Source organism: Saccopteryx bilineata, chromosome 1, assembly GCF_036850765.1.
Source record: "Saccopteryx bilineata isolate mSacBil1 chromosome 1, mSacBil1_pri_phased_curated, whole genome shotgun sequence".
Classification (NCBI taxonomy): domain Eukaryota; kingdom Metazoa; phylum Chordata; class Mammalia; order Chiroptera; family Emballonuridae; genus Saccopteryx; species Saccopteryx bilineata.
The window spans coordinates 390934991-390950413 of record NC_089490.1 but is presented as its reverse complement, the minus strand read 5'-3'; the positions used below and the strand labels follow the sequence as shown (position 1 = coordinate 390950413).

General features: G+C 41.7%; 2 protein-coding genes across 2 annotated transcripts; one reads left to right on the top strand and one right to left on the bottom strand.

Annotated features, from left to right (window-relative positions):
* Positions 1–5448: 5448 nt before the first annotated feature.
* On the top strand, positions 5449–6379 carry LOC136320757 (olfactory receptor 4C45-like). The gene is given in 2 exon segments (XM_066253908.1): positions 5449–6324; positions 6326–6379. Coding segments are annotated over 2 exon segments (930 nt in total).
* A 4661-nt stretch (positions 6380–11040) lies between these two features.
* Positions 11041–15041, bottom strand: OR4C3 (olfactory receptor family 4 subfamily C member 3). The gene is made up of 3 exons (XM_066252816.1): positions 14503–15041; positions 13904–13979; positions 11041–12016 (listed from the first exon to the last, which is right to left on the bottom strand). Exons 2-3 carry the CDS (start codon positions 13927–13929, stop codon positions 11041–11043), a joined length of 1002 nt encoding a protein of 333 aa, XP_066108913.1. The 5' UTR covers positions 13930–13979; positions 14503–15041.
* Between the last annotated feature and the right edge of the window lie 382 nt (positions 15042–15423).

The window sequence follows — 15423 nt, the reverse complement described above, 5'->3', positions numbered from 1 at the left end:
TCTCTCCCTGTTTCTAGCTTCAGAAAAATGCAAAAAAAAAAAAAAATCTCCAGGTCCATCCATACTATTGCAAAAGGTAAGATTTCATTCTTTTTTATGGCTAAGTAGTATTCCACTGTGTAAATGTACCATAGCCTTTTTATCCACTCATCTACTGCTGGGCACCTGGGCTGCTTCCATACCTTATAAAACCCAACACCAAAAAGAAACAAACAATCCAATTAGGAAGTGGGCTAAGGACCTGAATAGACACTTCTCCAAACAGGACACACAGAAGGCAAATACACATATGAAAAGATATTCAACATCACTAATCATCACAGAAATGCAAATTAAAACTGCAACGAGATATCACCCCACACCTGTCAGAAGAGCTATCATCAATAAATCCACAAACAACAAGTGCTGGCGAGGATGTGGAGGAAAGAGAATCCTCACACACTGTAGGTGGAAATGCAGGTTGGTGCGGCCACTGTGGAAAGCAGTATGGAGTGGCCACAAAATTAAAAATGGAACTTCCTTATGACCCAGCAATTCCCCTTCTGGGAATACATATAAAGAAACCCAAAACACTAATTTGAATGAATGTGAGCAAAACTAACAAAATAGAAACAGACTCATAGATACAGAGCACAGACTGACAGCTGTCAGAAGGGAAGGGGGATGGGGGATGGGTGAAAATGGTGAAGGGATTAAGCCCAGCGAAGGAAGCTCATAGACCCAGACAACAGTATGGTGATTACAGGAGGGGAAGGGGGCCGGGAGGTACAGAGGGTGAGAGGGGGATGAATGGTGATGGAAGGATGCTTGACTTGGGGTGGTGAATGCACAGTGCAATGCACAGATGATGTGTGATGGAATCATAAACCTGAAACCTATGTCTCTTAATTAACCAATGTCACCGCAATAAAGTCAATTTTAAAAAATAATAATAAACCATCTCCAGCAAAAGGAAAGGGCTATGATCAAAAGATAAGAGGTGACAAGTGTTGGTGAGAATGTAGAGAAAAGGGGACTCGGTGCACTGTTAAAAGGAATGCAAACTGGTACAGCCACTATGGAAAACAATAATTCCTCAAGAAATGAAAAAGAAAACTACTATCCCAATCCTGGGTATTTATCCAAACACACTGAGATCAGAATCTCTAGGAATTATTTGTACTCCTATGTTCATTTCAGCATTGCGCACAATAGCTAAGATGTAGAAACAACCTATGGTCCATTGACATATACATGGATTTTTTTAAATGTGGTTTATACAGACATACAATATTATTCAACCTTTAAAAAGAAGGAAACCCTTCCATTTGTGACAACATGGACGAAACTTGAGGTCATTATTCTAAATGAAATAAGCCAGTGAAAGAAAAATAAATACTACATAATTCCACTTATATGAAGTATCTAAAAATTGTCAAACTCATAGAGGCAGAAAGTAATACAATGGCTTCCAGGGGCTGGTGAGATAAGGTGAGGGGATCCGTTCATTGTTTCATGGATACAGAATTTCAGTTTGGAAAGATTAAACCATCTGGAGATGGTGGGTGGTGATGTTTGCATATCAATGTGGACACTTAAAAATAGTTTAAATAGTGAATTTATGTCGTGTATTATTTACCATGTAACAAGATACTGGGGAAGAGGGACAGACGGAGTGAGTGGGTGGCAAACAGAAGCTAAATGGTTAACTGTTGAGGACAGAGCTCAAGGCATTGCTTCCGTTTCTGGTTCTGGACTTGAGGAGTGTGTCAGTTTGGTTGAAAGGTAAAAGTTGATGAGAAAGAAAGGTGACTCTGGGCCTGGCTGCAGCCAGCTCTTTGTCACCTCAGAAGCTAAGAGAAGCTGTGGTGGAGCCTCCTTTCTGTGTTGTTTCCGTTCTCTATCTCTGATGTCTCCATACATGAGTGTTTGGCTGAGTGAGATTTCTCAACGGCTACTGCGTGTAAACATAGTACTTGACTGGATTTCTCCAAGATAGAGGGAACAGTTACATTCCCCTGAATACAGCTTGAGAATCTGTCATTAGGTACTCATCCCAAAGGAGATTGATATGTCTATAACTTTTACTTTACTCAATCTTTGGTACCTAGGAATCCTGCCATCTAAGTCTCCTCTCACAGTCACTAATAAAAATGTCACCATTTCCCAGGGTAATCTGGTACATAACCTTGAGGAGACCAGCATTTCCACTCTTAGGGCAACCATATCATTTAGAACAGTCATGTTTTCTGAGAGAGACCCAATCTCTGAATTCTGATCTATGTCTAACAACCCTGCCTATCCTATGCCTGCTTCGCCAATGTCAAAATGAGCACTAAAGCCCTATAATGACCTTTCCAACTGCTGGTACCCAAGTTCCATCCTAAACTTGACCCAGAGAGACATGTCTAACCAAAGCTTAATGTGGCATTTCTAAAACTAGCTTCTGGTGAGGTTTGTGGATGCCAAGTGGGAGTCAACGAAAGACCTCAGGAAATATTTCAACAGAGCCAATTACTAATCCTCCGAGGACTTGAGAGGTCCATGCATTATCAAATCCTGTACTGCTTTAAAGTCTATTTATAAACATTTCTCTAGAGTCACTGAAGACTTACAAAGAAGGTCCTCTAAGTAAACGACAGCAGCAGAGCCATCTCCCAACCAGCTGAAGAATAGAATGGGATGGGACACACTGTCCCCAAGCTTTGTGGGTTAGAAGGAGGGCTTAAGTCAGGAATAAAAAGAATTCTTTCCACATTTCTCATGGCTTTGTTGGGAAACAAAATTTTAGCAAAATTGATTGAGAAAATTTTATCCACTCAAGTGGATTAGATTCACTTGAACATTTTATAGCTCCATAGACTAGCTTTTCCTGATTTAAAGAATTTTTCACTGTTACCGTTGTTTTTAATTTAGACTGACTCTAGTTATAAATATCTGAAAAAACTCTATTTTTTGAAGATGTAGTTATACCTTCATAGAGTGCCAAGACATGTGTAGAAATTAAATCCTTGAGCTACTAAAGTTTCCTAACTAACACATCTCATTTTCTGGGTAAATCCAGACAGGTAATGAGAAACAAAATAAACTAAAATACACAAGATTGGAAGACTTGTCTAGAGAGACAGAGATTCCCGATGGTTAGCTCACAGATGTGATCACACGCCATGAGGGGAAGAAGCAATGAGGGGCTCAGTGTGAAAACAGAGGACCTCACAATCAACTAGAACCAGGTTAGTGATAACTAAATCTTTTCCCCAAAGTTTAAGCAGATTCTCTTAACTTTGTTTTCTTTGAAATAGTCTTTGTAATTAGAGTATGAATTGAAGGTTAATCTTTTTCTCTAAAAATGAATTTGGGCACAATGACATGAAACTATCCATAGAAAACACTATCTGTAATATTCCCAGATGAGACACCTTTGAGAACTACTAAAGTCACTTTTACAACACGATGGTTAACATTTATGTCTCACTAAGTAAACTGATTGTGTAGGTTTCTGTGTTAATGATTTGAAATTCTTTCTATTCATTGTGACTTCCATGTTGCCGCAGTAAAGTTAGAATTTGGGACTTAAATCTATTAATAATGCTTAACCCTATAGTCAACATCTACAGGAGTCATGAACAGAGAAGGAATAACTCAGAGATTGAGAGTTCCTGAAAACTAAATATATCTTTCCTTTATGGAAACTTTGAGGTTATGATGCTAACTTGTGTTCAAAAAATTTTTAGGGAAAATATGTGGTTATGTGTTTTGGCAGGGGATGGGGGAAAGAGAAAGAGAAGAAACAATAAAATATCTATAATCTTTTGTAGCAACAGCATGTACTCACTCTTGAAAATCCATGTACAGATCATTCTTGTATATACTCAATATTCCCACCAGTTAGCAAGGAAAACTTCCAGTTCATCTTCATTGATTAAACTTATGCCAAAAGAAAAAAACTCTATTATCTTAGGTGACCCTATCATTTCTGCCTTGTCAATAGGAAACTCACTTCATGAATTCCATTTGTAAAATGTGAGTAGGATACTATATCTAATTCAGGGCATTATTCTGTGTGTAATGGAAGACCAATTACACAAGAAAAATCATTTTAAAAATGCTGAAACATGTCAGGAAAATTGACCACTTACAGGTCCACATTCAAAGCTATGGAAAGAGTGAGCATGAAAGAGTCAGGCTGAGCCAGACACAACCATCAGGGCTCTTGAGTGAATGCTGCTCAGTGAGCTGTTATAAAGGTAGTTCCTTCATAATAGTGAAACTAAGAGACATTGATAAGAGTGTGGTGGTTACGGGGGGGGAGGGGGGAATGGGAGAGGGATAGGGGGTGGGAGGGGCACAAAGAAAACAAGATAGAAGGTGACAGAGGATAATCTGACTTTGGGTGGTGGGTATGCAACATAATTGAACGACAAGATAACCTGGACTTGTTATCTTTGAATATATGTATCCTGATTTATTGATGTCACCCCATTAAAAAAATAAAATTATAAAATTAAAAAAAAAAAAAAAAAAAAAAAAAGGTAGTTCCTTGCCATTTTGAAGGGAAAAACTTCATCGGCAGCTCTGGCTCAGTGTGCGTGCGCATGTGCATTCATTTGGTAGAAAGAAATATCAGTTCACAGAATACATTTGGTATAGATGTAGCCAGGCTTGGTACTTCCGTATCTGATACGCAGGTCCTTTTAAAAGAATATTGTGTTCACATACCTACAAATATTCATGTCAATAGATAAGTATAACTTCAAAATAATTGTTACTCATGAAATTTGTCCCCAAAAGTGAAAGAAAGCCAACTATGAAACTTTTAGAGCAGGGGTCCCCAAACTACGGCCCGCGGGCCACATGCGGCCCCCTGAGGCCATTTATCCGGCCCCCACTGCACTTCCGGAAAGGGCACCTCTTTCATTGGTGGTCAGTGAGAGGAGCATAGTTCCCATTGAAATACTGGTCAGTGTGTTGATTTAAATTTACTTGTTATTTATTTTAAATGTTATATTTGTTCCCGTTTTGTTTTTTTACTTTAAAATAAGATATGTGCAGTGTGCATAGGGATTTGTTCATAGTTTTTTTTATAGTCCGGCCCTCCAATGGTCTGAGGGACAGTGAATTGGCCCCCTGTGTAAAAAGTTTGGGGACCCCTGTTTTAGAGCTACCAAGAAAGTTTGGAAGTCAACCATAAGTCAACATTTATAATAACTCCTTGTTTTTATTGTGGTGTTTGTAAGGTATTATCACTATTTCATTATTATGAATAAAGAGAAAAATTAGCCTCCTTCCATTTTTCTTTCTGGCTATCTACAAAAGGAGAGAGGTGAGTGAAAAGCATAGCTCCAGCAATCCCAGAGACCAGGTCCAAAGAGGTGATGCACTATTTTGGTGCTGCATCTAAATTATCATCACTCAGAAACACTGTGATCTTTCCAGATGGACCACGTGCTCACAACTCAAGCTGAATCGATGAAAAGGACAAGCAATGTAACAGAATTCATCCTCCTGGGCCTGACCCAGAACCCAGAACTACAGAAAGTCTTAGTTGTTGTGCTTTTAATTGCCTATTTGATCACATTGACAGGTAACCTGCTCATCTCGGTCACCATCTTCATCAGCCCGGCCCTGGGTTCTCCCATGTACTTCTTTCTGTCCTGTTTATCCATTATAGACGGTTTCTACTCTTCTTCTATAGCACCCAAGCTGATCTCTGACTTGATATCTGAAAAGAACACCATCTCCTTCAATGGCTGCATGACTCAGCTCTTCGCTGAACATTTCTTTGGTGGAGTGGAGACCACCTTGTTAATTGCCATGGCCTATGACCGCTATGTAACCATCTGAAAGCCCTTGCACTACATGACCATCATGAGCCGACCTGTGTGTGGTTTCCTGGTGGGAATGGCTGGAGTCTTAGGGTTTCTTCATGGAGGGATCCAGATTTTGTTCATGGTCCAGCTACCGTTCTATGGCCCCAATGTCATTGACCATTTTTTGTGTGACCTAATACCTCTCCTGGAGCTTGCCTGCACAGACACTCGCACTTTGGGGCCCCTGATCACTGCCAACAGTGGAGTACTGTGCTTGCTCATTTTTTCCATGCTGGTTGCTTCCTATGTCATCATCCTGTGCTCCCTGAGGACTCAGAGCTCCAAAGGGTGTCGCAAAGCCCTTTCTACATGCGCCTCTCACGTCACTGTTGTCGTCTTATTCTTTGTGCCTTGTATAATCCTGTACCTAAGACCCACAACCTCCTTCCCCGTGGACAAAGCTATGACTGTGTTTTGCGCCATAGTAACTCCTATGTTGAACCCTTTAATCTACACCCTCAGAAATTCAGAAGTAAAAAAATGTCATGAAGAAGCTCTGGGAGCAAATAATGAATACTGATAATGAATAAATCTTGTAATTGGATATTTAGGCCAAAAAAAAAACTAGTGATATTTTGTAGAAATGTATCCCCTTTCTTAGTTGACTGAATTTAGGTCAATTATCCTGTCGGTCCATTTTCCCCAGGAGTCCACAAAGCGTGGGCAGGGCTGACGTATCCATCTCAGCACAGTGCCTACAGCCCACCATAGTCTTATGAACCTATAAAATGTTTTCATTACTTTCAAAATAAAAATAAATAAATATAATCCAAATACAAGTCTGGATGAGAGTCATCTTTATACCAATGCAGTCATAAAATACAATTTTTAGTATTATTTATGGAGGAAGTGACCCATAAGGACAAAAGTCCCCAGGGCCTACAAAAGTCCTAAAGTTGCCCTGGTTGTGGATATGAAACAGATCAACGGCAGTATTCTGGAACACACTTTATACCGAGCACTACAGCGAGAAGGAAGTTTTATTTTATTGTAAAAGAGGAAAAGCAATGGCCAACAAGGAGCCACATGAACAAGGGTAGCCCCACAAGATAGTAACAGAGCTGAAAACCTCCTGTGACCTAGTAGCATCGTAGCTGATACAACATTGTAGGGCTACACATTCCTCATGTTTGTGGTGCTGCTGGTATAAACACACCTACTATGCTGCCAAGCCTACAAAAATATAGTGCACACAATTATACACAGTACATAATTCCTGATAATGAAAATGAGTGACTACGTTACTGGTTTCAGCATTTACTATATTTTTTATTATTTAGAATGTAAATATAACTTCCATTTATTAAAAAAAAATTCTTGCCATAGAACATTATGCTGGGGTTATGCCAGCAGCAACCTCATACATCTCATGTTGACTGCCTCTCTTAAAATCACATCATTTTCTTTTGTGCTTGATTTACTCTCATGTTGTTGAGGCGTGTAGCCTAGGATCCATAGGCTATGTAGTGACAACAACGATCACAAATCTGGATTAGGGAAGAGAATCCACATCATGAACATCATGAGATTCCAAGAGATTTGGAAATGACTGAAGTCAGAGGTTAAGAGCTTTAGATCAAGTGTTATTTCTGATCTTGTCCCCAGCTTTAATTAGCCTTGTAAATGTAAGCAAGTTGCTTTACCTCTCTGTTTTTTTATTTGTTAAAGGGTAATCACATTACTTGCTTAAATTTTAAGAATTAAATGATTTACATTGAAAAAGAGTCAGCTGAAAGATAATGAGATTGCTCAGACACTATTTCAACCTTCAGAGATGTCACCAGAGCACAGCTATGCTGGGGACTGCAGTTCCTGGCAGAGAAGCCCAAGGTCACTGCTACTGTCATTCACTAACTATGATCACAGGAAGATCAAATGTCTCCCTTAGCCTCATTTCACTTCAAACTGTGTCATAAATGCCATCATTTACTAGTAGGGCCAGCATAACAGTGAGTTATCATCTCAGCAAGGAAATTTAACGGGGCCAGTGAGCAGGTCTCTGAACACTAAGAGCTAACCCATTTCCAACTCCCTATTCTGTGATAAATACCCTTAAACATCTCTGCAGTTATAAATGGGTAGCTGGTTAGAGTGATCAGAGATCTGACTTGTTTCAAAAGCTCTCACGAATGATGATCATGTCCAGTTCTGGTCCACCGCAAGGGGGCGGTGGGGGAGCCCAGCGCCAGAGACCAAAGAACCATCTCTACCCAACATTTGTGATTCCTGGGGAGGAGCTTAGAAATTTGTATTCAGGAAACACCTCACCCAGTGATTCAAATATTGTGATGCTAACATGTCTCATGGTCTCAGGACTTTATATCAGGTTAGATCTCACTGTATATGAAGACCTTTGAAAAAGAGATGTTTTGCCATGTTTTCCTAAGAGTGCTCATCTTATAAATATACCCAAGCAATGATATGTTTATAAAATCAAATTTGTCTTTCAAAGATCTAGTTGTAGTTCCCAAGAAAGATGGAATAAAACAGGGTTGGTAAAAAATAAAGATTATGGTGATGATTGCTAAAGTTGGTTAAGCAGCTTCTGTGAATAACCTAAGCACTGATTTTGTATGTTTTGGAGCAAATTTCTGACCTTAATTTCTTTCTGTCCTTAATTTGTTTGTAAGTTCGTTGGGTACATTAATCGTGATTCTGACAACGAAAATACAAGGATCAGTCTTTTACACTACTTGACATTTTAACTGTACTAAAAACAAAGGTGCTTTTCAAATTTCAATTAATGTTATATTTTTTCTATAAAGTATCAAGATAAAATTGTGGCAAGCTGGCAAAAAGATAGACTATTTTCAAGTAAGCTTCACTATGATTTCATATTTCTTTTTTTATTTAGAAATTAAATTTAACAGGGTGACATTGATCAATAAGAGTACATAGGTCTCAGGTAAACATTTCTATAGCTTTTCAACTGTTGATTGCATTGTGTGCCCATCAGATAAAATCAAATCATTTTCTGTCACCATATATTTGTCCTTCTTTACTTCCCCCCTCCTGTGTTCCCTGGTAACCAATTCACTTTTATCTATGTTCATGAGTTTCAGTTTTATATCCGACCTATGTGTGAAATCATATAGTTCTTAAATTTTTCTGATTTACTTCACTTAGTATAATGTTCTCAAGATCTATCCATATTGTCATAAATGGCAACATGTCATCATTTCTTATGGCTGAGTAGTATTCCATTGTATATATGTACCACATCTTCTTTATCCAATCCTCTATCAAGGGACACTGGTTGTTTCCATGTCTTGGCCACTGTGAATAATGCTGCAATGAAAATGGGGCTGCATGTGTCTTTGCATACCAAAGTGTTTTTTTGTTTTGTTTTGTTGTTTTTTCTGTATTTTTCTGAAGCCGGAAACGGGGAGAGACAGCCAGACAGACTCCCGCATGCGCCCAACCGGGATCCACCCGGCACGCCCACCAGGGGGCGACGCTCTGCCCACCAGGGGGGCGATGCTCTGCCTCTCCTGTGCATCACTCTTTTGCGACCAGAGCCACTCTAGCGCCTGGGGCAGAGGCCCAGGAGCCATCCCCAGCGCCTGGGCCATCTTTGCTCCAGTGGAGCCTCGGCTGCGGGAGGGGAAGAGAGAGACAGAGAGGAAGGAGAGGGGGAGGGGTGGAGAAGCAGATGGGCACTTCTCCTGTATGCCCTGGCCGAGAATCGAACCTGGGATTTCTGCACGCCAGGCCGACACTCTACCACTGAGCCAACCGGCCAGGACCGCATACCAAAGTTTTTGAGTTTGGGTAATTTCATAGTTCTTGGTTGATTAAAAAAGTAACCCAGTTAGACTTTTATTGTCTAACAGCAGAAATGAATAGGTACTGAATTCAAAGTCTCAGTTATACCTAGACTTCAAAATGTGACAAAGTAAAAAAGACAGTATTTTTTTGCCCAAGAACTTGGCAACTGTTGTTTTTGTTATAAATAGAATTTTGGGGTAAAACCATTATTTCCTAATGATCTCCTGAATTTATTAGTTATTAGAGACTAATTTTGAATACTTACAATAGAGATAAATTGCTTTTCATATTAATTTCCAGGTTTTTTATAGTGTAAAAAGTGGATATATAATGGTGAATTACAGATTATCTGTCAAACAAAGGATAAGTTTATTATAAATTATGGGAGCCTACAATCCTAAAGGGTGAAACCCGGGAAGGGAGATGGTCAGAATTTGTAAAACCAGGAAAAGAATGGAATGAACACAGACAGATGTTTCCAATTCCAGGACAGTAGAATCCCTTGGAGTTTCAAACAGAAAGAGGAAGAATGAAAGTCCACTTGGCATCATTGGAAAAAATAAACCACTCAGTTCTAAGCACGGCATATTTCACACTTAGTAGAAATAGATAAGCAAAAGAAAGCACTCTCCTTACGGGAGGGTAGGGAAAGGCTGAGGTGCGAACAATAACATCAGGGTGAAATGTGTTGGGGGTACCTGTGCCAGAAATCTGACTAAGAACTTTCCGTAGATCATCTCACCTAATTCTCACAGTAACACTTCAGACATTGTTCTCTTCATTTATTTCAAAGACAAGCATCAGAGGCTTATGAAGGTTTGGCCACTTACTCAAGGTCACGCCACGAGTAACCACAGGAAATAGATCACACTTAGGTTGATCTCGCTGCAGAGCCACAGTCTGACACTCTCTGCGCCAGGGCAGCAGCCAGACTGTTGCTGACACGAAGGGTGACAGAGAGAAGCCAGGCCGAGAGGCAGACAGACTCCTCCACGTAGCTAAGTGTGAGGTTGACTGCCTCGGGTTGTATCTTGCCACACTTACACAACTCCACTCTTACACAGGGTTGAATGATATTAACATGGATTGCTTTTTAAAAATCTGGATGATCAATCACAAATAACTAATTGTGAGTTTAGGTTTAAGCACTTCAAAGCTAGATACACTTAATTAATCAGTTAACCACATCAGGGGACGTTTTTCTCATTTCTAAAACAGGGATAATAATCCTTCATGTCCTATCTATTTCATAAAGTTCTTTTATAATCGAATTATGCAATTCAAGTGAAAAGAGGAAGTAACCCATGAAAGCCGACGATGATGATGGATGAGTGGACAAGATGACATCAGGTGATGTACGGTCGCAAAAAAAAAGGTTTGGACTGACCCACTTACAGCAACAATGTCACTTTTATTTCCCGCTTTACCACTCATTCTCCACTTTCCGTTTCTTACTTTGTGTGAAGAGCTTTCTCATGGCATTTTTTACCTCTTCATTTCTCAGGGTATAAATGAGCGGATTCAACATAGGCGTCAGAATGCCGTAAAACACTGCCATGTGTTTGTCCAGAGGGCAAGTGGAGGAAGGGCGCGTGTAAGTAAACAGACAGGGCACGAAGAACAAGGCGATGACGGTGAAGTGGGCCCCGCAGGTGGAGAGGGCTCTGCGCCTGCCCTCCTCACCATGCGACCTCAGGGAGTGCAGGATGACAGCGTAGGAGGCGGCCAGCATGAGGAAGTTCAACAGGCAGATCACACCGCTGTTGGCCACCACCAGCAGACTGATGACATGAGTGTTCGTGCAGGCGAGTTCCAGCAAGGGGTACAAGTCACAGACAAAGTGGTTGATTATGTTAGGCCCACAGAAGGGCAACTGAAAGACCAGGAGGAGCTGAACCAATGAATGGAGAAAGCCCCCCAGCCAAGTCACCGCCACTAGCAGGGCACAGAGATGCCTGGTCATGATGACCGTGTAGTGCAGGGGCTTGCAGATGGCCACGTAGCGGTCGTAGGCCATCACCGTGAGCAGAAGGATCTCAACGCCTCCCAGAAAATGAGCTCCAAAGAGCTGAGCCATGCAACTCTCATAAGAGATGGTTCTCCCCTCGTACAAGGAGTCAGCGATGAGTTTAGGGGCCAGAGAGGAAGAATAACAGGTGTCAATAAAGGACAGGTTGGCCAGAAAGAAATACATGGGAGAGGCTAGGGTGGGACTGGAGATGGTGGTGACCACGATGAGCATGTTGCCACAAACTGTGACCACATAGATGATCAAAAAGACCACAAAAAGAACTCTCTGTATTTCTGGCTTCTGTGACAGTCCCAGCATGAAAAATTCTGTGATATTATGTGATATTTCCATCGCCCAAAGGACCCTGAGAATGCAGGTACAGTGTTGCCTATGAAGTCAAGAGAGAAAAATGATCATGACAGAACTAATCCCACAAGGAAAATGTTGCAAGTTTTCTCTGATCTACACCCACTTCCATTTGCCCCTCTTAACTCTGTCTGTTCCTAAATTCTTGTACCAGTCTATTGTATTAATCCCAAAATGTCAGCATATGTCTATCTGCTAACTTTAGCATCACTGTGCACTAGATATCTAAGTTATTACAGGAAAAAAAATAACTTAATTATCTACGTTTTAATATCTTTTGTTAGTACTAACATTGGACATTTGGCAGACATGGGTTTTCTAACACAACCAGCGCCTCCCTGACAACTGCAGAATGTTTCTCCACAGACATGATGGCACTTGAGGAAACCACGGATCTTCTGGACCTCCTGAAACGCCTGCATGTACAGTCCACACCCTTTGCATTAAATCTCCCTTCTTGGACTGTGCAATAAGGTTTGCTACACGTCCTGTTGCAGGTGTTGCCGATAGTGACACAGATTGATGTCAAACCAACTAAAGCAGGATGGGGAGAAACTGCCTGGGTTGCTGCTGGAGGCTCGCCCAACTTCTCCATCTCTCTCCTCGCTCACTCACTCCCGCTCCGCGCCCAGGCTGTGGACAAACAAGCTCAGGTCTTGGAAGCCAACTTAAATTACTCCTCCCTCTTGCTTTGTATACTTTACATACTCTGCATTTTTCTTTCCTTGGGTTTGGTACAAATCCTTGAAGTTAAAGCACTAGTCTTGTTCTACAGGGAAGAGTCAAAGATTAAAAGAAAAAAAAAAAGTTTGGTGAGCCTCAGTGAAAGATTCCATCAAGTGGTTCGCTGCATACTCGCTACATAAAGGAAGCCACGGAGGCAGGAAGAACACATGCCCTGTCCTAACCAGCTGGAAATTAGAATCTCATCCGGCAGAATATTCCCACTCATGCTTCATTCTCCTAATAATGTTAAGGAGATGCCTGCGCCTAGCTTAGTCTGGGTGAAGGAGATGCCTGTGCCTAGCTTAGTCTGGGTGAAGGAGATGCCTGTGCCTAGCTTAGTCTGGGTGAAGGAGATGCCTGTGCCTAGCTTAGTCTGGGTTAAGGAGATGCCAGTGCCTAGCTTAGTCTGGGTGAAGGAGATGCCTGTGCCTAGCTTAGTCTGGGTGAAGGAGATGCTGTGCCTAGCTTAGTCTGGGTGAAGGAGATGCTGTGCCTAGCTTAGTCTGGGTGAAGGAGATGCCTGTGCCTAGCTTAGTCTGGGTGAAGGAGATGCCTGTGCCTAGCTTAGTCTGGGTTAAGGAGATGCCTGTGCCTAGCTTAGTCTGGGTTAAACAAAAAACTGTCATCTCAGCAGCACCAATCTATCATTTTCCTAAAAACACAGAGATTCTTCAGGGAGCTAAATCTCTCAACTTGCTGAAGACCTGAAGTTCAGTCTGATGGGAATTAAAAGAAAATCACTAAGTGTCAGAGGAAGGAAGAGACACCCAGGTATAGGAGACACTGGAGAGGTGTCCGCATTGATCAGGAAACTGCCCCCCTTCTTTTCTCTCTAAGCTTTGTTGCAAGAAGGCAAATACAGCTTCTGCAAGTGACAACCTGGTGGGGACCTTTTCCGAGCAGAGCTTTACGGCCAAGAGCACGACAGCAGTTAGAAAGGGCAAGCACCTGGGTAGCACTTGGTCTTTGCCAAGCACTGTCCTAACTGCCCACATGCATCCGTTCGTTCAACCCTTAGCGCATCCCCGTGAGGCAGATCCCTGTCTCTGTCCCCACTGAGCAGAAGAAGAAAGCCAGGCACACATCCGGCAACTTACAGAAGCCTAGCTTGTGACAGAGCTGGCAGGCGCTCTAGCTGCAGAGTCTGCGGGCTTGGCTGTACTAAACTGTCACTTAAACTCACCTAGGTGTGACTCCCTCCTCTGCCATGTATTGACTGTAGACACATGGGTAACCATTCAAAGCCTCAGTGTTCTTATCTACAAAATGAAACTGAGAATATTGCTCTGCCCTGAGGTCACAAAAAAAAGCAAATGAAAACGGTACATGTCAAATGTTTGTACCAAGCCTGGCTGTGATAAACATTTAATAAATGGAACCTCTGATATCACCATCAACAACACCATCAGCAACAAATTCCTCACGTGGCTTAGGATACCAAGGACCTAAGTGTATGCACTCAAAACTAAGCAGGTATTGATAAGGGTATAATTTTATTATAAATATGAAAAATGCTCTAATACAGATCCCTGTACAGAACATAAAAGTAGAGAAAATACCATCCATATGAATAAGTTACAATTTAGCCAAAAAATAAATTTATATGCCCAACAATAAAAATGTTAAGCTGATTCATTGCTGTGACTCGCAAAGAAAAAAGTCTCCATGAGAAACAAAATTATTTCGTGGACAATAACAAGATGTTAGTAAAGTTACTCCACAGCATTTTTATTTGAGTTGCACTTTTCTTTTAATTTTTAAAGTAAATTTTAGAAAACTTACGTTGACTGGATCTGAGGCCATCAGCAGGTCGCCAGGTTTGGGGGTTTGTTACATCCTAACTTCGTGGAACGGTGAAGCGTCAAGCACAGCACCCCCAATTTTACTGCTGCGTGTGATTAAACTTCTGAATGAAACCTGAATTGTGCTCTACACTGAAACAAAGCACAGCTTAGGCGATTGCTACCCATTATAGAGCTTCATCTGAACTGAAAGCTTCTTAGAACCGTAGTTAGGTGAAAACACAAAAGGAAGTCATTTACAAGCAGCTGGGAATTCGTTTCTTTCTCCATTTCCCTCCTCTTTGCGGAAGAACCCTATGACATTTAAAATCCTCTTCTCCCCATTGTTTCCCTTTTAAAGATGGTGGGTTGAAGACTCAGAGTTGAGGTGCAGCTGGTCCAAAGTGAAGTGACTGAGCAATTCACGGCGCAGGCACAGCTGGGACCCGGGTCAGGCGTGGCTCCAGGTTACTCCTCTGCCCTTTCCCGCGTAAGCACCAGCTTCCGTTACTACTCTGTCTTCCACAAGCCAAAAATGCACTGCCGCTAACGCCCGGGAGGAGGGTTTCACAGGAGGAGTAGCCGGCTTCTTAGCTCTGCTTTCTGCTGAGAACACTCATAGCACAGTCTCAGAGAACTCTCTCTCCTTGCCCGCAAAGGGCTGTTTAAAGGTGCGGCTGACGATACCGGGAGAACCGGCCTCTGTGCCTTCGCCTCCCCGAGGGAGCCCCTCCCTCCTCACAGACTCACTTGTTGAAACAGTGTTAGAACTAGCTTTTGCCGCGTTCACAGGTCCAAACCATGCTGATGGCATCATCTAATTAGTCCCTTTGAGTACAGGTTTGGTCCCACAAGGAGTGACCTCTCTAGTCTGCCTCCTAGAAGTGTCCTTTGTCCTTGTAGTGTCTTGAGGGATCGTCCA